The 23,845-nt window shown below is 33.6% G+C and overlaps 2 protein-coding genes across 2 annotated transcripts; one reads left to right on the top strand and one right to left on the bottom strand.

Moving 5' to 3' along the window:
• Nucleotides 1-1,295: 1,295 nt before the first annotated feature.
• LOC121119453 (uncharacterized) lies at nt 1,296-5,233 on the bottom strand. Its single transcript, XM_071889152.1, has 4 exons — nt 4,955-5,233; nt 2,938-4,055; nt 2,109-2,843; nt 1,296-2,055 (listed from the first exon to the last, which is right to left on the bottom strand). Exons 1-4 carry the CDS (start codon nt 5,231-5,233, stop codon nt 1,296-1,298), a joined length of 2,892 nt encoding a protein of 963 aa, XP_071745253.1.
• A 2,577-nt stretch (nt 5,234-7,810) lies between these two features.
• Nucleotides 7,811-21,337, top strand: LOC121120883 (uncharacterized). The gene is made up of 9 exons (XM_040715784.2): nt 7,811-7,975; nt 12,859-13,032; nt 13,088-13,932; nt 13,995-14,164; nt 14,214-14,446; nt 17,570-17,782; nt 17,948-18,148; nt 19,814-20,107; nt 20,836-21,337. The coding sequence occupies exons 2-9, from the start codon at nt 12,892-12,894 to the stop codon at nt 21,094-21,096; spliced, it is 2,358 nt and encodes a 785-aa protein (XP_040571718.1). The 5' UTR covers nt 7,811-7,975; nt 12,859-12,891; the 3' UTR covers nt 21,097-21,337.
• Nucleotides 21,338-23,845: the final 2,508 nt, after the last annotated feature.

Here is a 23,845-nt window from a genome sequence, read left to right as displayed (position 1 = left end):
TGTCCTGGTCATGGTGGTGCGGCTAGACATAGTCTTCTTAGAGTACTTCTACAAGAAGTCTTTGAACTCCCTGTTGTTGATCTTGGTAAGCGGGATATTAGCAGAGACCAAAGCTTTCACTACATTAGTATTGAAGACGCCATTGCTGTTATCGTTGGATGTGATGGTGTTGAGCGCCTTCTGTCTAACTTTGTTGTTTAAATATACGTTCTTTTTGTGCCTGGCACACTGTCCATTAGGGGGTATGTATCACGGGAGCCCAAAATGGGGCTATCACTCATTCTGACCCTTCAAAAGTTGTGAATGATAAATAAAAATCCGTTTTACTAAAAAAAAAAAATCCACTTTTTGTATGGAAAGGCTTCTGTATCAAGTAAAAAAAAAATTCCTATAACAGACCTGAAATTGAGGACTGACATTTTTTGTAAATCTTCATTTATTGATTTTCCAATTGAGCCCTATAAATACTTGGTCCTTGCTGACAACCATCAGTTTGTTTGAATGTCTCCTTCAATGTCAATTCATTCATTCATGCCTCCTTCAAATTCCACATCAAATTCCTACATTTGTGTTGCAACCATCACATATGATAACAATTTTCATGATCTTCTAGAATCGATAGTATTTCTCCAGCTTGATCCTTCACTTTCCCACTTCTTGTGAAACATGGTCGATGTATTCATGTTGGGATTCTTAAATGGGGGAAAGACCGACATAAATTTGTTTGTATAATTTTAAATTTAAAAAAAGAATAAGAAAGTATATTCTTGTTAATTTAAATTTTTAGTTTCAAATCATGAAAGTTACAATTCCCCACCCATATATATTTTATACAAATAAAAATAACAATTCATGTAAGATTACCCATAATAATGATTATCTCTCTTTTTCTGTGCAAAATATATTTTTTGGTTGGAAGCTGCCTTTGCTTTTATCTTGATGTTCAACACTTTTAATCATTTTAGTAAGGTCGATCTTGGCATCAAAACCAATACTAATTATTTTAATTGATTCTTCTATTGAAGATTTTGCATGAATTTTCTCTGACATGTGCGACATGCTGATACAAAATCCTCGACATCATTATCGAAGCCGGGCCACCAGATCACACTTCAAGCAACAGATTTCATCTTTACAACGCCTGGATGCGTCAAATGCAACTCTTTCATAAACTTCCTTCTCAAGGAAACTGGGACGATGAGGCGGACACCCCAAAACAACAAGCCCTTCTTGAAGGACAAACAATTCTTCCTTTGGGAGTAGGCCTGAGGATGGTACTGTCCCATACACCCGTTCTAGCGGCCCCCACAGCACTGCAAAGTTATTGATGATTCAGAAGAGCATGAGCTAGAGATAACTCTACATTGTAATAATTCTGTCGGATCATCCAGACATGGAGGATCGTCAACTGGTACGCAGGAAAAATCATCCGCATGGGAATGGTCGATGCCTCTCACATGTTCGATTGAGTAATCAAACGTCGACAACAACATTGAAAATCTAGCAAGACGGGCGGAGACGACACTTGGCAAGTCTTTACATGGGTTGAGAATATATTGGAGTGGTTTGTGGTCCGTCTTGATCTTGAAATGATGACCAATCAAATATCCTTCAAATTTCTTCAACCCATAAATAATTCCTGTTGCTTCTTTGTCAATTTGCGAGTAGTTAGCTTCGCTCTTTGATAGCTTTCTTGAAGCAAACACCACCGGGCGCTCCATACCATTTTCCAACTGTGCTAGAACGGCCCCAAGACCAATAGGGGAGGCATCCGTCGACAACACCAACGGCAGAGACGGGTCATAATGAGTGAGAACAGGTGAGTTAGCTATAGCAGACTTTATATTTTGAAAACTCACCTGTCTTTTTTCAGACCACGAGAAGACAATGTCCTTCTTCATCAGTTCGTGGAGGGGAGAAGCTTCCTCTGATAGATGTGGTATAAAATGACCATAGTATTGTACAAGGCCCAAGAACGATTTCACCTCAGTACACGATGCAGGAACAGGAAAGTCCAGAACCGGTCGAATCAACTCTGGATCCAGGGATCGGCCACTTTGGGATATGCAACCCCTAAATAAGTTAACTCCTCACCCATCAGGATACACTTGCCGGGCTTCAGACGACCTCCAGCATTCGAGATTCGACTGAACACTTCATTTAAAATACGAAAGTGTTCCTCCTTACTTCTGGAGAATATGAGGACATCATCTATATAAATCTTGACACCCCGAATACCACTTAATAGCCTCTCTTGAGCTGCCTGCACAATAGCAGGAGCCGAGGCCAGACCATAATGTAAGACGTTATATCTATAAAGTCCTAACTGTGTATTTATAACCAAAAACTCTTTTGATTTTTCTTCCAATTCATATTGTTCATAACACCTCGAAAAATCCAATTTGGAGAAGAACCGGGCCTGAGCAAGGTCTGCAAACAATTCATCTGGATGAGGGAGTGGGTGCAACATCTTGTTGACAACTGGAGATATGGTTTGAGTAAAGTCGGCACAAACCCGAACACTTCCATCTGGTTTGAGGACTGAAACGATTGGAGAGGCCCATTCTGACGAATCAATCTTGGAAATGGTACCGCGCTTCTCCATCTCTCGGATCTCCACAGCGACCTTCTCACGGAGTGTGAGTGGCACTGAACGTGCTCTGATGTAACAGGGACGAGCATTATCTTGCAGGTGGATCACTGCTTGTGTATGTTTCATTGTACTTCCTTTGGAGTCGTCGAATATAATATTATACTTCTTCTTTAGAATTTCCACACGGGATTCCGTAGAAGCGCCAGCCGTACATGCGTTGGTGGAATTGCTCAACTTCACCAACCCAAATCTAGGCAATCACGAAAACCCAGGATTGGCTGCCCAATAGGAGATACAATAAACTTACGAACCACCGGTCAGAACCATTTAATGAAACCAACAACCTGATAGAGCCCAGAGTCTTGACCTTTCCCCCACCAAAAACCTCTATTGGACCCGTATTCTTGATCACCTTTGACATATCCACCAGATGTTTCGGTAAAATATTCACGTTCGATCCAAGGTCGAGTAACAGTTTAACTCTTCTCCCATTTATCCTCAGGAAGGCATAGGCCCTATCCCCTACTCCATCATTCAACTGGAAAGAGATGGAAGAACTAGACGGCACAGATGACGGACAGCATACTCTAAAATGGCCCATCTTCCCACACCGGGAACACTCCTTGCCAAACGCAGGGCATTTTGTCTTCTGGAAAACATGGCTTCTTCCACAAAACTTGCAGTTCCCTCTGTCCATCTTTGGATTAGCCTTTTGCGTCGACCACGTCCCTTTGGAGCGACGGAGACCTTTTGGCCCCTTATACTCGGATGCCATTACAGTTTCACTCGATCCCATTTCTTTGGCGTGGCTGATGGAGGTTTCCAATGCTCTGGCTAATGGCAACACGTCTGTCAATTTTGTGCTACCTCTCTCGAAGACAGTTTGGCGGAGCCGTGGGGACGACGTGTTCTTAACCACCACGTGGAGAATAATTTCGTCTTCGAACGAAACTTTGCAACTCCCACACGCAAAGCGACCAAACTTTGCCTGGCCACGCAACCGAGTCACGTAATCATCCACAGGCTCCCCGACTCCCTGTTTCATCTCAGAGAGCCAGAAGCGTTCAAACAACAGACTTTCCGTTGGGGAGAAAGCATCCCGAATTGCCCTTACCGTCGAGGTGAAGACGTCCTCCTCAGGCAAAGCAACAATCTGTATGGTGTTGAACCATTGTTGGACCTCTGTCCCAGCACAGTGAAGCAGGAGATACTTTTTACGTTCCGGGGACAATTCCCCAAACAAGGACACGTAAATTTCGAATTTGTCCCACCATGACGACCATCTATGGCCCCTTCGTGGACCATCCATCACGAATGGAGAGGGCTGCCGTACCCCAAGCTGTCCCGTCGTGCCTGAAGCACCATCTCCAGAGGCTTGAGCCCCATCGTTGAAGTCGAAGGACTTGGGATCACAGCCACAACCCTCGATGTACTCTCTCACCAATGCCACGAGTTCCAATTTCTTTTTACCCTCAATTCGTCCTCACTTCCAAGTTCCAACCTGGAACATTCATCTCAGCTCTGCAGCGTGAGCCTCGTTAGTAGTTATCCCATCCTCGTCGCCACTTGTAGTGTTCTACGAACACCACCAACAGACGGAAGTAACGGACCGGAGTAAAGCCAATAAGAACACCTTTGGATTGGGGGTACAATCATACACTAAAACATATATTCAATAAGGGATTACATTTAAAAGGATGTACATACTATAAAACTATTAAAATATATCAACTCGTAAAACACAAGGTACATTACTATCTATTTAAAACAAATCCCTACGTCATGATCTAAAAGTAAATAAAAGACAATACACTCACCTACTTTAATTTATCTTTGGATTAAAACCATATGAATCCACTAAATATACATCTTTAAAGTAGGAATGATATATCCGGAATGAAAAGACAGGGAATGAATTTACTGGGAATGAAATAACGTATCAAAATGAACTTCATATTTATAAATATATTATATAGAGTACATTTGTATTCTGATGATTACCATTTTTAATCAATACAGCCTCCCTCAGTGGCGATGCAGTGCTCAAGGGGAGGTGGAAAGGTGGTGTAGGTTTTCCGAAGCTAGACATTAAGGTCTAGGCCTTGCCCACTGCGATCATGAGGGAGCTCATGTTGGGGTGTCGAACTTTAAAGGATTGGCCTCAATATGCACCTAGATGCTGTAGTTCAGTGGGTTGAGGTCAGGACTCTGGGGGGCCAAAAGTCCTTTGTCCAGTAAGCAATGTTCTTGAAGAGCTTCTTGCCTTTGAAGTTTTGGACGGCATTGGCTGCATGCACAGGGGATGTCCTGATAGAATAAAACAAGCCCCTTCCATGAAAATTTCCAGAGACACGGGGCTACCTTCTTCTTAAAGATGTCGAGGTAATCGTTAGCCTTAGGACGATATCCGGTGGTGAACCAGATTGGTTTCATCTTTTTCCCATTGGATGCAACGAGGCCCGTCATCATCACAGATACAGCATGCTTTGTGGTGGTCACGTGCCTGGCGGAGTCATCCATGGGTATGTCGTGGAATGTCAATACCTGTTCATTTTGCAGGTTAAACACCGGATCCACCATGAAAGTCTTTTCATCTGAAAATACAACGATGTCGACTGGATTTTGCTTCCACGTGTTCATGAGTTTCAAAAAATGTAAAAAATAATGCTTAAAATCCGCGAAATTTTTGGCTCATTTCAAAAAATGTAAAAAACAATGCTTCGGGGCTGTTGGGAGATGTTGGGGCTGGTGTAGTCCTCAAAGTTTAAATGGTTTGTGTTCCTCGCCATACGGGCAACCCTTCATGATGTGACACTCCTTAAACCCGGCGCGAATCATAATAACCGCGGTTATTCTTTCCCCCTGGTTATACAGGTTAAAGTCGATGGTTTCTGTTTATATTTATAGAAAGAAAAAAACAGATTATAAAAAAATTCAATAGCTTTGGTAGCAACATGGATATAATATATTTTTGAATATCCAAGTACTTTTCCTTGTATAATTCATGGTGACAATGGATTCATCATACTCAATCCTCCCTGAACTCAAATAACTAAATATTTTTTTAGCTAAAAATGTTGAGAAAAGTGGAAATAAAGGTCTAAAATGGATAAAATGCAAATACAGGGCAAAAATGCAAATAAGAGCCCAAATGCAACTTAATCTCATATGCGTAATTTGGACATACCTACTTACAACATTATTTTTTATGAATGTAGGGATGTACATTTCGTAGAGTGCAAGGCGAAAACAGGAGCAATACTAACGGTACTACTAAATTACGGGCCTTGTAAATAGCGTTGTAAAAAGTATGACATCCGAATAGTGCAAACCTTTTTGTAGTTGCAAGCTGATCATTGCTTTTTATTTTCCAAAGCTGTTATCATTATCTTTTTATTCTTTGAAAAAAGTAAATACTAGTAAATAAAAGATTAGTAGTAACTGCAAGGATTAGTTGCACAAGTGTAAGTCCTTGTCCAGTGAAAATATTTTAGTTATACCTAAATATATATATATTTTAAAATTACATCAAAAGTAGGAGATAATTCATAATTCCGAGAAAATATTTCAAAACCTTGACAATCTATTAAAGAATGTAAAAAAACAAAAACGTTTTTCTTTTCTTATCTTAAAACTTTTATTTTTGTCTACGCTTGCCCAGACTTTAACTCTAGATTTGCTTACACTATGTATACTAGAGTTGGTGGCTTGTAATTAGTTAGTTGGATTAATTTATAATTTAACTTGATTAATTACTGTCTAATAAGAACCATATGCGGAGTTTACGAGATGGCCGGGAGCAGGCCCCCTCAACCTCAAAATTTATTTATATAAAGGGAGCGGGGATCAAATTGTTGCCAAAATATTTTTCTACAAAAAAACAACACAAATATACATTTTTTAACTTTTTTATTGAAAATCAAAACTATGACGAGCATATAGGTATAGAGTAGCCATTCATTCGATATAATCAACGTTGGCATCAATAACGGCCTCATTACGGCTTCTGAACCGGCTGCAGGCTCTTCTGACCATCTCATTGTCCATGTTGCCGAATACCTCCTTGATGGAGTCCATCAGGCTGGCCTTGGTGCTATGGGGATGTCTGGGGCTATGTCGAGAGACATAGCCCCAGACAAAATAGTCCAAAGGATTAAGGTCGGGAGAGTTAGGAGGCCACAACTCCTAGGTTACGACGTCATAACAGTTCTTGGTTAACCACTGCATGGAGATTTTGGACTCATGGCAGGGTGCTGAGTTCTGTTGCCACACCCAGGGCCTGTCTCCAGCCTTCATGGACCTGGTAGGGTCATCCTCAACCATCTTCTTAACCTTGTCGACAAAGTCGGTGTCCCTGACCTTCCTGTCGGGGCCCTCCTTCTTAGGTGCCCTCTTTATGGTGGCATCAACATCCCAGGTGTCTTCTAGCTTCTTACGGATACACTGAACAGTCCGTAAATTCACACCTAAGGTTGAAACAATCGTTGAATTGGAGATTTCACCTCCATTATTAACCTATGCCATGACTACGGCGGACCTCGAAAGCTCCTCATTCCACTTATAGCTCTTTATCTCCTCATATGATGACGACATGATGCTAACTGAACTACATATCGTCAGCTGACAAGAATAGCTTTTCTATTTGGTAAAGGTTTAAAGTAGGCGACAATTTGATCCCCGCTCCCTGTATTTCATATAAACATCTGTATATTTTTTTCATTTGTAAGTAAAAATTGTACCGCCCTAGTAGAAATATTAAGATCTGTCTATGTTTATAACTCAATACATAACAATAAAGTGGTGGTTTAAGTGAACGCCTGGATTATTATTAATTTTTTTGGGGGGGGGAAAAGCTAGCTCATAAAGTTTGTTATGAGCGAAAGTACTTATAATTATTTTTTTGGGCAACTAGATTTTGATTTGCCACCAACAAGATAGCACGTATGTATAAAACTGGCCAAGACAAGTGGCATAGATAGGTTGAGTTCTTCTGAGATAGATTATACCTACACAAATGAGCCTTTCCTCCTTGAATAATGTCATTGATTATCAAATCATTTAATATGTATCCATTTTTTTGTACCTATGGAATAATTAAACTCCTTTCTATTCATTTTTAATGACTGAGTCGTAGCAATAATAATTCCGTTTTTGTGCGTGGAACAACGTGCTATTGTTTTTTTTTTTTTAAATGTATTTAGATATATGTTTCATTTTAGTTACATTTATTTTTAGTCACTCCACATTTTCCAATCTGGAAAGAGCTAGCTCTAATAACTTCAATCTTTCAGTGTGGCATGTGGATATTTCCAAAGGAAGAATAGTGATCGAAAAAAGCATTAGAAGGAAGAGATTATTGCCCTCTTCAACAACAAATCAAAGGTAAATCTTCATCAATGCTGTATCTCTAGAGAAAAAAATTGTCCAAGGACACAGTAATGCAACATTCAAACCTATGGGGATCGTTATTAAACAAAATTAGTTAATCTTGCTTACTGATAGATAACATAAGTTTACAATTTGCGGCACATCTGGTCATTTTAAGAGGAGCTTCAACTGCTGCAGATAGGATAAGAGTAGGGATCCTATTTCCTTTTTGTAAATCGATTTGAATCTTCTATTCAAATTAATAAGTTATTATAAAAAATAAACAATGGAATCATCTGGTCCTACACCATTTTTTAGAAAATAAGTATGAAAAAGAAAAATGACTGTAGAAAACAGAGAATTGTACATTTAAAAGGGAACTGTTCCCGACATGCTCAACTGGAAGTCATCTTTTGATTCCTTTTGAGATATAGTGTTTTGACTTATAATGGAATCAATTCAATTAACTTAGCTGATTTAATCAGATTAATGAGGAGGACTCTGAACTTGTACTTCAATTCAAGGAAAACCTCCGTTGATAGTAGCCTTATTGCTTCAATCTTTGATTTATTTTTAAACTCTTTCTGCCTCCACTGCCAAACTTTGATCCATAAAGTTTATCATCTCTATTTATTTAGCTATGTTTGTACTCATGACCCATAATAACACTAAAAATTTTATCGCTATTGTATTTCAAAAAGTGAGGAAACCAATTGTTCCTTGGCTCTATGAGGTTCCTACACCACTGCTTAAGCCTGGAGTGCTAGAACCAATTTAAAAGTGAAGTAGGTGTTTATAAAAATGACGTTATATAGTGTGATGCCAAGGGAAATATCAAAAACTTTTGTTCTCTTTCAAAAAGAACAATTTTTTGAATAATAATTTAGATGCATTTCACGAAGATCTCACTCCTCATAAAAGAATAACTCTGAAATTCAAACGTTGCCACTTAACAAACAAATAAGGCATGAAATGAATTCCTTGACTCATGTTGATTTGTGTCATTTTACAGTTTAAATGCTGTTGAAGTTCATACCTTTGAAAGGCTTATTATTACACTCATTGCAAAAAAATACATAAATGCGTTAAGTCTCTTTGATGCCGGGTTTTGTCTTAGAGAGTTATTCTAGCGGTATTGAAAATGTACTTAATGTGAAGACATTTATTATGGTAACAAAAGTACAATAAACGTTATTGTATTATGTAGCCTATGTATATATTTTGAAATAGACAATAATTAGAAAGCATGGTTCAGCGTAATAAAGCTCATTGAATATTTATAAGACGGACTTGAATTGTGTTTTCATTTGAAATAAAGTGTAAGTAGCACATACAAAACACAAATAGAATTGCTATGTTTTGTATTTGGACCAAAATAGACAAAGCTCTTCTTCATACTTTACCAATCAGTAAGAACTTTTTAAAATGTATCTTTTATAATTAAGGGTGACTTAAGCCCCGCAGTTATTTTTTCACATACTTTTCACCCCATGTCAAATTACGTGTTTCTTTTTTGGAAATAAACGGCTAACAAATGTCTCCTTAGTATGGGAATGAATTTAAAAAATGAAATTAAAACTCTCTTTATTCATTTTGTTTTTATGTATAATTGCATTGAAGTTTCACTATAAATCATATTTAAACTCTTTGATTGATGTATTTAATAAGGTTGTAAAAACAATAGAAATAATCATTTAAATTGAATGTAAAATATTAAAAGACAAAAGTACCAAATATTCCTTGACTGTAATTTTGATATTTTGATATTTCAGAGTGAAGATTGATTGGTATTAAAATCGTTCTTTTGTAACTCTAACTAAGTAAAAGGGATGGTAGAAGGAACCATTGCCAAATGTATAGCTACTTTAAATGTATATATGAGAGTAATACAGTTGCCTTAGTTAAAGTTGTTATACTCAAAACTAGTTGACTAAAGGAACACATGCTCAAACGTAATGATAATACTTTATTTCTTTTAATTTTTTACTAAATATAGATATATATATATATATCTATCTATGATAAATTCTAAAATCCCAAATTCAATAACGGTCTGTAAAGAATAATATATTTTTTTTCATTAATTGTGAATAAACTATTTCCTAATTGGAATATTATCTAACCGACGCGACGTGAGGCTTGTTATTCCTGACACCAAAACGCTTTATTAACCATCTACTAGTCGAAGCAGTCTGAATTGCAATGGGATGACAATCCCACCTCAAAGTCACGAATAATTTATCATTTATATCTTTCTAATATAAAGTCTACTTAACATATTCAATGATATGCTGTTTATAACTGTTTCCCATATGAGAAACTTGCTAAATAAACTCCACCCCTAATATTTCCTTATTCTGAATTATTCTCCAGATTCCACAAGGGGAGAAATATAGTTCAATCACTATTTATTCTATAGCTCGATCCTAATAAAGTCAAATAAATAGTACAAGCTTTAATTGAAAAAGCTACTAATGTAAGGGTCATTTTTGCTAGCATCTCTTATAATAACCTATCAATAGAGCCCAATTCTTTTAATTTAGGCCCACGTATCTTGATATCCAGATAACGGAGGATTTAAGTTAAATAAACCTTTCATAAATATGGTTAATGACTTATCTAATGATAACTCCTTCGGGTTAAGTTTGTATTCCATTATAGCCACGTTTACTGTTGCAAGAACAATATAAGAAGATATACGATGTGAAGTTAATAAATGCGTTACCCCTTGCCCGACACGTTAAAGTTAGATAAACTCTCTCCAAAACAAAAATTATAAAAATCTTGAAAGCTGGTTCATATGTCGAGGAGCGAATATCTGAAAAAAAAAATATATATATTAACTGTCTTGGAATCAAGGCCCTTTCTTAAGAGGGTCCCCTCTAAATAAACTAAGTTTTTTGAAATAATAATTAATTAATTTAATTATCTCTTCTGTGGTACCCTCATCCTTTATGCTGGACATATGCTATGGAAAGAGTCAGAAGTCGAAATAGCAGTCAAGTTTGCTGCAGTAGACCCCAAAAAGCCTTCTTTTTTACACTGACACCCTTCTTATTGCGTTTGACAACGCCCGATCATTTGTATCATTATCAAGGATAATCTAAATCGATGTAGGTCTAAACATAAGGCTCCTAGCAGTCATCCTCCTCATGAATTTTGGGGAGCAAAACAGATATCACTCTAGAAAAGGGAAGTGTCCCATAAAGGACTCCTTAAATGCATCAAATTCCTTTTTTCTCTGCTAGGTCTAACAGATCAGTAGTACTAGGGTTTGCTGCCACTATCCAGGATTTGGTACTGATCTCCTTATAGGCTTCCATAAGGGCCCTCGAGGAAAACTTTTTATATGAATGGACGTAAAAGTCGTCAGTTTTGGTCCCATTTCCAGCCTTCTGACCTTAGGGTTGGCCATTGGAACACTCAGTTCCCAGTCGATTTTTAAAGATCGTCCATGAAAGATTTGAATTTGACAGCTTCAATGTTTCTGAGAAAAAAAAAAGTATACTAAATTTTTTTTTACAAACGCCTGGACTTCATTCCTCAACGATTTACCCTCAATTGCCTCTTATAAACAATCGAATAAACCATAAGTGTCTTGGAAGTAACTACTTCCATCAATTTTGTATTTGAGTGACCTTCCACATGCAGATTTTAGCAAACTCCACCCAGAGGGGAGAAAACTCCAAATACAGCAAGAAAAACACAAAGCAAATTTCTGAAGCGGGGTCATTTCGCAAGATTCTTCACTCATTACTATTTAATAATTATTTTAAATTTATATAGAACTTGCAGTAGTTTCCTGTATTACCCGGTTTTATTAGGTTTTGACAAACATACCAATGTTACCATGGCGTTACTCTCTATTTTACATTTGTACACTCCTAAGTAGCTCGTAACTCAATACTAAGACGTTCTCTCCTCAAGATTAAATAAATTATATCAACAGCTTCAGGAGAAAATATAATATAAATCAGAGAGCACTATGTACGGTGTACCCTGTGACTGTTTTTCATATATACACTCAAATAATCTTTGCTTTATTAATGTGTATATGTTTACTCTTCAATGATAGACACAGAAAGATAAGGCATGTTAAGGTACACATATACGTATTGTGTATAAAGTTTGGTGTCTGTTTCTAAAATAGCTAATTTATAGACTACACTAGGACATAAAATTACATTTTGAAAGCACAAAAAATTACTAAAGTGGTATTTTCAGTTCTCCAAACAAGAAACATTTTAAATCACAGAACCTCTTTATTTTGACAGGAGGAGTTGTTGAGGTTTGAACATTATAATATGCAAAGTTCTTAGAATTAAATTGCGTGCACACGCATGATAGATGTAGTAATCCGTCATAAGGAATTTTTTAAAGAAGGTTCACGTATGAAAATAAAAAATGAAGAAAAAATAATTTTCTTTTTCTTTCGAGTTGATATATGTTCATACTATATTAGACCAACCTTATATTTTAATTGATTTCATCTGTATATGGAGTTCTATAAATCCTAGAAAATATTCTTGTATAGGTCTTTAATATGGATCATAAAATGTGTCTTATTTAGGGTCAAAGTGACAAGGGGAATTACAGGTTCCATAGCCCCCTACAATGAATATTATATGTGGCTCCAGAAATTATAAGGGGCCCCAAATTAGAAAATAATAAAAAGGAGATTTTTTAAAACAAAATAGATTTGAACTTTTTTTCTTTAGAATCAAGCACGATGAAGCATGAGACAGACGGCCTCCTCTGCAAAAATTGTGCCACTCTACCGATGGTTCGATTCTGTCCCTACATACGAAACTATGAATCATTGAAAATTTCAATTAAAATTGTACACTGGACTATTTTACTCACTGAATATTGATAATTAACTAATAATTCTCTTCTAGAAGATTAAATTTAATTAAGATGATCTCAAAAGAATGGGATGTTTCTTAAGTAAATCAACCGAAGAAAACTTCGAAGGACATGAATTTTTGAGCCGAAATATTTGGAATCTGTTGAGACTAAAGCAAGGTTCTATTAATAAGAATAATTTGCAGGATTTTGGTTCGTTTAGAAAGGTAAAAAAATCCTTTGAAGTACCAATATGAAATACAAGGGTCAATCATTTATTAGCAGTGTACCAGGGATACAAATAGATCCAATCCTCCTAATCAAAGATTTCTCTCTGACTTTCCTGATTTGATACCTATTGAAATTGAGTCAGAGATTCATAACTCTATAACGAGTAACAATAATAATAAGTACCATGTCCCACTAATCAATAAGAGTTGCCAAACGGATCCGCTACCTGAGTCAGCCTTTGACTTAGATTTATCCGATAAGAATGATATAGAAACTCAAACCCTTGTTCGTCGAGGCCATAGTCCATGGATTCAGCACTATTACGATGACGATGATGAAACAGTGAGAGACGCAATTACACAAACAGATCAAAGACTCATCTTCCTTTTCAAAAGTTCAAGCCTTTTTGATGAACGTAGAAAAAACTCAAATAATATACGTAGTGTAGAAGTTTCAGTACAAACTTTGATTGACACATCTGAGGTTGGAGTACAAGTGGATTTAGGGGATGTTTACAGCTCCAACAATAGAACCTTCATCAAAGTTAAACAAAAACGTCTAAGTAGACGCCGGAGACCTCATCCAGAAGAAACAATTGAATTTATTGAAACAGAAGGATCCGAAAAGAAGAATGCACATAGTCCAAGCAAAGACAGCGTGATTCCTCATCTTGACGCAAGGCGTAAGATAGATTATCTCCATGGATTGGGAGAATACTTAACACGGGTTGATGAATGGGCAACATTCATCAAAACAAAAAATAACACAAATTTGAATAATATCCACACGAGATTGACCTCCATTTTACTTGCTTCATGGACCCTCGGTCTAGAGTCAGAAATTATCGATTTGCTCAAAGTTAGACTTTACTTTCGTTGGATTGTAGAAAATATCAGGTAAGAGTTCAAGAAAATTATCTTTTAAATTCTTGATCTAATATTGGCCATTACGTACATAGATTTGATGGAAATTGTCAACAAGAAAGAGATTCAGATATAGAGGGTCTTTTAAATACAAGAACAGGAATGTGCTTCCATTTTGCAACTCTCTTTGAAGAATTTTGCAAGTTAGGTAATTTACCCGTCAAGTCTATTTATGGCTTTGCCAAAAATGCGGATTTTAAGCCAGGTAAGTTTTTCAAACTCTTTTAGTCTTTATATTTTAAAAACTATTTTAGACATGAAATTTCTTCCTGGAACTTTGCCCAATCATGCTTGGAACGCAGTCTGTCTGGGTGAATCATGGAAACTTATTGACTGTTCCTGGGCTATTCTATACGATGATAATGATGAGTTGGAAGTCGTTTCAAAAGAAGGAGACAATGAGGATGAAAGAACCTTGGTTTTAAATGAGCATTTCTTTTTGACGGATCCAGATGAGTTCATTCTGACTCATTTTCCATATAGAAATGTAAGAAGCAACATATTTTAACCAAAAATACTCGGAGAATTAAATCCAAAAATATATAAACATGAATGGATATAAATGTAAATCTAAAATGACTTGCTTGATCAAATAATATAGCTCGGCTATTTGCTTAGTATACATATATATATATATTAATTTTTTTATCCTCGGTACTCAATGTAAATATTTATTTTAGTAACTGCAATTTTTAATGGTTAAAATGATAAGTTGGTTATACCAACCTCATTATTTTTAATTATAGAAATAATTCGTTTTGCACATACGCTCATAACCCAATAGGGCATGAGCGTGGTTTAATTTTTAAGTTTTTAACAAAATGATTTAGAGGGGTAAAATAACACAACTCCCGGAATGACAATATTATTTAACATATATAAAATAAATATAAATTATTTGGGAATTTAAAAACACAACTGTATTTGAGGTGCAAGAAAAGAAGTTAAAAAGGTTAAACCTTCTTTAATTTGTTGAGCAATCTGAATGTTGATTGGTTGAACTCAAATTAGGTCCACCTAAAACTACAAACCAAGAGGCGTAACGTACCGTTTAGCTTGAGTAGGTTCATGGTCAATGTGAAATCTTTTTTCCAGGCAAGATGTCCATTTTTATGCTACCACTAATGACGTCACTTGATTTTTATTTCACGACGTATATAATTACTTCTGACATTCGTAGAACTTAACTTATTAATGTAGTTAACAAGAACTAATGAAAATTGCATAGTTAGTCATAGAGTAATATTCAAGAATACCCAACGCCCCTAATGGACAATTGTCACTTAGCCAACTATGTATTTACAAATATTCTTTTCACCACCTGGTTTATAGCTTTGGTGCTATCTAAGCTGTTAACAATTCCCTACTATTAAATAAATAATAGTACAACAAATGAAAAATCGGCTTAAGTTTGTGCCTTTCTGCCCTCGCAACAAAGTTATGTTTTTGCTTCGATTGGTTAACCTGTCAGACTGTAAGCATGATTATGGTAAAAGTTAAAGACCGATTTTGATAAAACTTTATAGGATGATTTTATATGTAAAAGCCCATTAAATTTTGATAGGTCTCAATCACATAAAACGTTAAAAATGCAAAATCAGGAGCAACCGCAGGGCATGGAATGGAGGGGCTGTAGTCCCTTCCTCAAAAATATGAATTTTTAGTTTTCAATAGAATTTTTTTTCAAAAAAAAAATTAATATTTGATTTTTTTCCCCAAAATAATTAAATTTTATTAATAGCTCTAGAATTTCGAATTATTTTTTGATTTTTTTTTCTAAAAAAATTAAAATTTCAATTTTTTTTTTTTTAATGTAATTTCTAGTGATTAACTGTGGATTTTGAAATTTTATTCGAGGAAATTTAGTTTTTTGTGAGTCGCTAGTTTTGAAATTTATAAGATACAAAATTTAATATTTGATTTTTTTTTCCAAAATAATGAAATTTTCCAAATAGCTCTTGAATTCAGAATTTTTTTTCAATTTTTTTCTCAAAAAATTAATTTTCCAAATTAAAAAAAAATTTATTAATTTTTGAAATTTTTTCCAAAAAATTTAATATTTCAATTTTTTTAAGTTTTTTTTCCATAAATGTAATTTCTAGTGATTAACTGTTGATTTTTGAAATTTTATTTGTAGAAATTTAGTTTTTTGTGTGTCGCTGTTTTTGAAATTTATTGAATAAAAAAATTAATATTTTATTAATAGCATTAGAATTTGGAATGTTTTTTTCAATTTTTTTCTCAAAAATTTAATTTTCCACATTAAAAAAAAAAAAAAAAAAAAATTTCAATTTCAATTTGACTTCCTAAATGATTAACTTTTTAATTTTTTTTTCCCAAAATGTAATTTCTAGCGATTAATTCTGGATTTTGGAAATTTTATTTGGAGAAATTTAGTTTTTTGTGAGTCGCAGTTTTTGAAATTTATTAAATAAAAAATTTCCTATCTAAAATTTTTTCCCAAAATATTTAGTTTTTTTAAAGAAACAAAAAAACTAAGTGAGTACTTCTGGAAGTATTTTTATTATTCTTTTTGTAGGTATAATACATGCCCTTTTTACACAGCATATGGTAAAGGTCAAAGGCCACGGTCCCACATAAGGTAAAAATGTTCAACATAGCAAACTTTTGAAAAATAACATATATCAGGAATATAAACTAATTTTGAATGAAAATTATTCTAGGCGGATGTTTGTGCTCTACCGAGTGCCCATTCTAGTTTCTGTCTTTGTTGGAAGAGATGAAAAAAGATCCTCCCATCTTGTGAAATTTCTTAAAATCAGTTGATAGTAAGCTAATAAGACATGAACGTTATTTGCTCAATATTAGCTTGTTTATGACGCATTACCTCACTAAAATAAAAATTTACAACATTTATTGATGTCAACTTTAAATGATTCTCCTTCTTTTCTCCTGATGGGTTTTTTTCCTTGATTGAAATTACCTTTTTTGAAGCACTGAACAGTTCCCAGTAATTCTTTAATGATGATACCGTAGTTGAGAATAATTTGTGGCTAACTACTAACTGATTTTTTCGTATCGTATGAAAGATTGCAAGATTGCAATTTACCTAAATACATCTGCACCACCTTGTGGATCAGAGCATATAGATTCTTCAAACTATTTATTGCATTATGATTCCCTACATAAGAAAATTCAATTTTGATTCAATCAATCCGCATTCAGAACGCAAATAATGTGTAAGAGAAGTAGAAATATTGAAATTCTACTAGGAAAATACTACTAGCAAATTTGCATGTTAATCAAAAATAACTCCTATGTATTTTTCAGCTGTTAATTTATCTACACTTGCCACTTATTAGTATTCTGGACGTTGATTTGTTGAACTCAAATGAATTCTTGTTAAGCTGTATATAATTTATTACTGTTAAATATATTTAATTGTGTTACAGTTTAATATAATGATGTAATATGCGAACTGCCATATAATGTATGGTCTTTTTCTATCCCTTTTTAAAAAAAAGAAAGGCTGAGGATTCAATAAAGATTTCATGGTGTTTAAAGTTAAGAATTCCCTCTATAAAAAAGCTTTGAAACTTTGAATATATTCGGAAAATAATTTAATTGTCTCATTCATTCCTTTAAATAGAATGAGGATAATTACTCAAAATGGCAACTCCTTTTAGTTCCTATCACACTTAGACAATACAACAATCTCCCAGTTCTCTCTTCCGCCTTCTTCGATTACAACTTAAGGATGGTGAACACGTTTTCTACACATTTTGTGCGAGAAAGGGTTGACATAATGATTCGATCACTCTCTCCTCTTCGATACGAATGGAAGTTCTATTCAGTGAATGATGTAAGTATGAAATTTCATACTCTAGTTTTTTGTATATACTGCTTAAATGTGTGTTATTTAACGTCTACTATTAATTAATCAATTTAACTTATGGACTTGTGTCCATTATGAAGGACAGAAAGTCACCCAATAAAATGAATAGATATGATACGATAAACATTATAGGATGAAAATAACGAGTCTCATCGAAGTGAAGTATTTTGCTACTTGAAAGACCGACAAAGACGATTAGGATACTTTCAAGTTAGAGCAAAACAGATTGGACCTTATTATCTTAAAATATATGGCAAGCCAGAGAATCAAATCTATGGAGAGGACGATGACAGCCTCGACCATTTAGCTACTATTTTCATTAATGTAATAGAGGTAAATTAAGTGTATAGTCCGGGGTGATCTATAATTAATTAATCAGGTAAGACAAATCTTTTTACGCGGGCTCATTTTCTTTCATTAGTACGACTAGATGTTTAGATGGTTAACATACAAAGTTGCAGTAATAAAACTAAATTATTCTTGGACGTTGACACCTTAGGAGTGGTACATATATGACTTCCACTTAAAAATTCAAAACTTTTTTTTGTTCAGAAACTAAGAAAGAAATAAATAAATGAGAACAGACAATACCGACTATCCCTTCTTTCCTTTGGTCATATATTAAAAAAAAGAAGAAATTTTTGATATTTAAATAACTTTTTTTAATAAAATTGTTAAATTTAAAAATGCCCTTTTAATACATGCTTGAAAAAATATAAAATATACTATAAAAGTAAATGTCCATTCTATGCAATCCCACTCAATCCATTATGAAACATCCCAAATTTATCAATTTTGTACGGGGCCCCTTTCTCTGAGCATCATATTAATTATTATTAATATGGTGCTCAGAGTAGTATTTTCTATAATTCTTGAGGACAGAGCATATAAGTATACCGAATAACTACGAAGGTGTGTGTTCGCTCCTCAATGTTGATGATTTGTCAAGAGGCTATAAGTAAGGATGTGCTAATTTTCGAAATCCTGATAATTATACATTTAAAAATATGTATATATGCTATTAACCTACAAGTTATTTCTGCTCTCAGTAATAACTTTTTCCTATTTAAAAAATTCAAACTTATTAGGGAGCAAGGATCACTTTGGTTTTTATGTGTCAGGAGATATATGTCGGCTATAAGAGTTTCCAACATATACTGTTCTATTCGATTTACACTCACAAGGATTTAGACAATTTTGCATCTCCAGTTATAATTTTAAGTCCTTGATATACTCAGACTAAAATTGATGATCTACATCAGAGTAATTTCAGTCTATATCATTACACGTTACAATGCAAGATTTGTTTTTATTGCCTTACTAACATAGCTACTCCCAGCTAATCTAAAGAAACGTCATTAAATATAAACTGATCTCCCTCTAACATTCTTCAAATTGTCAGGATTACTTTATAATTTTCTGTTTCTTTTTTACAAAGCAAAAAACTTACGATTGACAACCCCATGTATGCCCCCTTAGACAAAAATCCAAGTATAAAATATTTAGAACTTGTGAAATAAGTGAAATTTTTCATTTAAAAAAATATTGCTGGAGGTATCTGCTGGGTTTTTTTTTTAAATGTTATACATTTTTTATTCGACTTCATTTATAAATTGAGAAAAAAGCTAATTCTATACTCCAAGAAGAGGTTCTTCTTTTCCAGTAAAGTCAATAATTAAAACAATCGAGATAATTTAAAATATAACAAAATTTAAAAACTATTCACTCAATCACTCAAACACATAAAATATCCGAGATAATTTGGCTTTTCCAAAAATCATTGGTAATTTTGATCATAGTACTCAAAATCTTATATAGGTGACTCATGAAAAAAAAATAATACTGCAATATCAGCCATAAATTGAATAGGCAGAAATGACCATAGTTATTTGTTATTTATTTCTTCTCTTAAAATAGTTCTTTCTCCTAATTAATTATAGAACACCCCACACAGTCTTACAAAATGAGTAATTAATTAATTATAATGAATAAATGTAGGTGAATGCCAACCTCTTGGACTGGCCTCGCATTCATGTGCCTTGGGGTCTTACTCCTTCCTTTCATAAGCTGGGGCTCATTTTACTCTATCAAAATGAACCCATTATACCTTTGACCTGTGGTACATCAACAAAAATTGTTCTTGGAACTCTTAATGAGTCGATTGTCACAATTCCTCATATGTATGATGTAAATGGTAACGAGCTTCTGATTGATCAGTGTCGGGACATTCAGTACTGTGTTCTACTGAGTCGAAAAAATCCAATCCCTGGATATAAACTGGAGAGTGATGAAGTATGTTTTTATTTGTTTTTTGAATTTCGCTATTGTTTGTGAATGTGGCTTTAAGGATATGAAATATGTATGTACGAGTATACATATTATGTACTTGATACCTACATACATATGCATGAGCGAGTACCTATGTATAATTTAACAATATGCTAACACTATTAATACTTTATTCAGTTAAACAATCAATTCAAAACCTGACTTTACTTCCTACCAATCCTTTTTCCTACAAATCACAACAGGTTCTTTGGCAATCAGCTTAGTTTGTTAGAACTCGAGTTATCAAATTATTAATGCCTTAAAACTTTTAAGTGAGGAAAACTAGCGAAATAACGGAACCTTTTTTTGAAACATTATTTTTTGAAGATAAGTTCTTGTTGGCAATCTTGTATGAATTTAGTATGATAATGAAAGCTATAATACTTGGAAATTATATTCAAATGAATCATTCTATTTTGAGGATCCATCTGAAGTCATTTATTATTGTACTAGCTGTAGTTAAGTTATTAAGTGTTGAGAAACTTTGCTTTATTAATGTAGAAAATAACTCATCAACAAATCCTTAGTGTTGTTAAAAATGACTGTTTATTTTCATAAGTTAGAAAATGGCTGGCAGAGAATCAGGTATTTTCTCCCGGAGATCTATGGGTATTGAAAATTTCTTTCTTGGAACAGCTCCAACATATTTATTTCCTCAACATAGAAAATAATCATAATTTATAAATTTCCAGAGTTCTTTGATTCCTTATGTCCAGAAGGAAGAGACGAAACAACGAGTCATTTTCACCATTAACTCCCCGAATAAAATCGGCAACTACAAACTTCAAATCTATGGTGGACAGAAGCCAAGTCGCAAGGGAAGATATCACATTCCACTTATAGCAAGCTTTTTAATAGAGGTTCGGGATGGACTCTCTTCTACTCAGTCATCCTCCTTTTCCACGTGTCTATCCAAATCCTCATACTCACGAAATAAATTGCCTATTAAGTAATCTCTAATCAATTATATTTTTTTTCTAATTTTGGTGTGTCTTGTTTTTTATTTGATCTGAAAAGACTACGTCATTTTATCATAAGTAATCTTCATTATTCATTTATTATATGTATTTACATCTTTGTATCTGTTGAAAAAAACTCGTATGTACAGTTAATGTGGAATTCTTTATATTTTAGAGACGTCTGATTGAAATGTTACTTATTTATATTCGTAATAAATAATATATATTTTTACTACACACAGAAAATTTTATTTTAATTAGTTCATCCACAAAATTACTTTAGAATGGAAGGAATTAGTAACAAAATTATACTCATGAGTGAGAGAGACACGTTCTTGCTTAATTCTTTATTCCCAATATTTTGAAGGATCTTGTATTTTAAAATATGTAAGGTAGACAATAGTGTTGGATTTCGGTATGAAAAAATTAGACCGGCCTGAGAGAGTTATCATTGAATTTTTCAACTAATTTTATAGATGAATGGTTGATGACGTCATGTGAGTCTCCAAATTGTGAACATCAATATAATGACATAAAATCAAGTTTAATTTATGTCATTTGTGCACAATTCATATATCTTGGTACGGGGGAAAAATCAATCCATAGGGTGAAACTAAAAAAAATATGTTCATGATTTGAAAAATGCTTAAATTCTGGTTACCGCTATAGAAAAAACACATAAGACCGAACCAAAAAAGCCTCTGATCGAGTTTCAATACAAGTAGATACGTTCTTCAGATTATCTATAGGAGTGGTTCTCAAATGGGGGTACGTGTACCCCTTAGGGGGTACTTGAGATAAATTCAATAATTATTTATAATTTTATAGGTGGTACATAACTCAGGGGCGTAATTTGCTCTAGCCTAACAAATTAGGGAATTTTTGTATTTCATTAGAAAATGTAACATTTGTTTTTTTTTAAACTTAATATTTTAAATTTAATTTCCCGTTCTGTTAATTTTTTTTCCAAAAAATTTAATATTCGAAATTTTTCTTCAAAAGTTCAATATTTACATTTTTTTTCATAAAAAAATTTATGAAGGATTTTTTTTTCAAAATGATTAATTTTTGTGTAAACAGATGTTGATTTTTATTTTTTTTCAACAAAAAACTTAATTTTTGGAGAATAGATATGGCTTTTTGAAATTTTTTGTAAAAATTTAGTTTTTGTGAATCGTTAACGATTTTTGAAATTGTTTAGTTTAATTTTTTGAGAATAACTATAAAAAAGATCTGAAGTAATTGATGTATAAATTACTATTTTTTCTTCAAACTTAGTCAATTAAGCTTCAAAAAATGTCCCTTATTTTTGTCTCAGTATAAGCAATGTAGGACATTTGAAAAAAATAATAGAATATTGAAAGCTGCAAGATAGCGCTAATATCTTGAAACTTATTAAATAATTAAGTAAACAACGATTTTAAAGGATTTCAACACTTTTCGGATACTACATATTTCTGAAGTTAAGCTGCCCAAATGATTTTTTTTTCGTAGATTAACACTCAAATACAATCAAATTATTTTGCTCATAGCTTTAGTTTAGAAATTATACAAGAAGTCTGAAAATGGGGAATTTTGACAAAAAATTTCATTATTTTATCTGTATTTTCCTGTATTTTACAGTAAGAAAAATGGCTCAAATAAAAAAAATAAATCACTTGAAATGAGTACTTTTTTATATTTAAATCCCAGAGAAACAGAGAGTAGTTGTGATCTGAACAGTATACTGTCCATAGCTGGTATCATTATTCTTTTATGCTTGAAGAGATCATTTATAAGTACAAAAAAATGGAAAAGGTAGAGTAGCACATAGAATTTGTTGTGGAGTTGTAAGTATTGGACTCGGAGTAGAATTGAGTATTGACGTCCCTGCAATTCCTGCCAATCTCAGTCCTAGTTACGGGGAGGGGTTTTTCTTTATTTTGCATATCATAAAACATCTTGCATCTAATCCCATGAAACCCCAGGACAGCTGAGGTGCTCTCCTCCCAAGCAATCCGTAAATTGTGAGGGTGACCACCTTCATTTTTCGTTTTCTTTTTTTGGCATACCTGCAAGTCCCACTTTTTACAACTATATGTAGGTATGAGTACATAACAAGTCATTTTTTTTATGTCCGAATCAAGTCTGGAGCTCAAGTAAGAGATGAAATGACAGTTTATTGAGAATTGAGAGAAAATTTCCGAGTCACACGTACAAGGCCCCAGTTCTAGTATCATTATATATATATATATGATAAAAAGTCAACATATAAAAATTAATTCCAATTCCAATAAAGAACTTGTGAAAAGAAATGAAATTTTTAAAATTTGTCCCCTCGCCATGATAATATATATATATACATATTCTATCTCTCAACCTTTCCTTTAAAAAAAAAAAAAATGCCCAAAACAGTTGGTAGTTCGCTAATTCTCCCTTCAAAATGTAGGATTTTTCTTTAATCAGTAGTAAGGAATTGTTTATTATCCTAAGTGTTTATTCGAGTTCAACTAAAAGAGAACTTAAGTGGTTATAAAATTCAACTGCTGGCAAACCAATACTTTGTATATTTTTAAGTCTGCTTTACTTCACATATATAATAAATAAATGGGATATTTTATTTAATGAAACTTTTCTAATACGTCCGTCCAATTATAAACTATTTTCTATAATTTAAGTTGACAAAATGTATATTGTTAAATGATATAGATCAATCAGGAATTACTATTTTTCACTCTTTTTATTTGAAATCAAAATGTAAGGG

Source organism: Lepeophtheirus salmonis, chromosome 6, assembly GCF_016086655.4.
Source record: "Lepeophtheirus salmonis chromosome 6, UVic_Lsal_1.4, whole genome shotgun sequence".
Lineage (NCBI taxonomy): Eukaryota > Metazoa > Arthropoda > Copepoda > Siphonostomatoida > Caligidae > Lepeophtheirus > Lepeophtheirus salmonis.
The sequence above is the reverse complement of the archived record's forward strand: the minus strand, read 5'-3'. Positions and strand labels throughout refer to the sequence as shown.

Excerpts from the sequence above, each read along its gene's own strand:
- LOC121119453 (XM_071889152.1), bottom strand. The coding sequence starts at position 5,233 with ATGAACACGTGGAAGCAAAATCCAGTCGACATCGTTGTATTTTCAGAT. Across the intron at positions 4,056-4,954 it reads TCGACATCTTTAAGAAGAAG|AAATTGGAACTCGTGGCATT; the intron begins GTAGCCCCGTGT and ends GAGGGTAAAAAG. Across the intron at positions 2,056-2,108 it reads GGTCGTCTGAAGCCCGGCAA|TGGCCGATCCCTGGATCCAG; the intron begins GTGTATCCTGAT and ends CATATCCCAAAG.
- LOC121120883 (XM_040715784.2), top strand. The coding sequence starts at position 12,892 with ATGGGATGTTTCTTAAGTAAATCAACCGAAGAAAACTTCGAAGGACAT. Across the intron at positions 13,033-13,087 it reads ATTTTGGTTCGTTTAGAAAG|CAGTGTACCAGGGATACAAA; the intron begins GTAAAAAAATCC and ends ATCATTTATTAG. Across the intron at positions 18,149-19,813 it reads TTTTCATTAATGTAATAGAG|GTGAATGCCAACCTCTTGGA; the intron begins GTAAATTAAGTG and ends GAATAAATGTAG.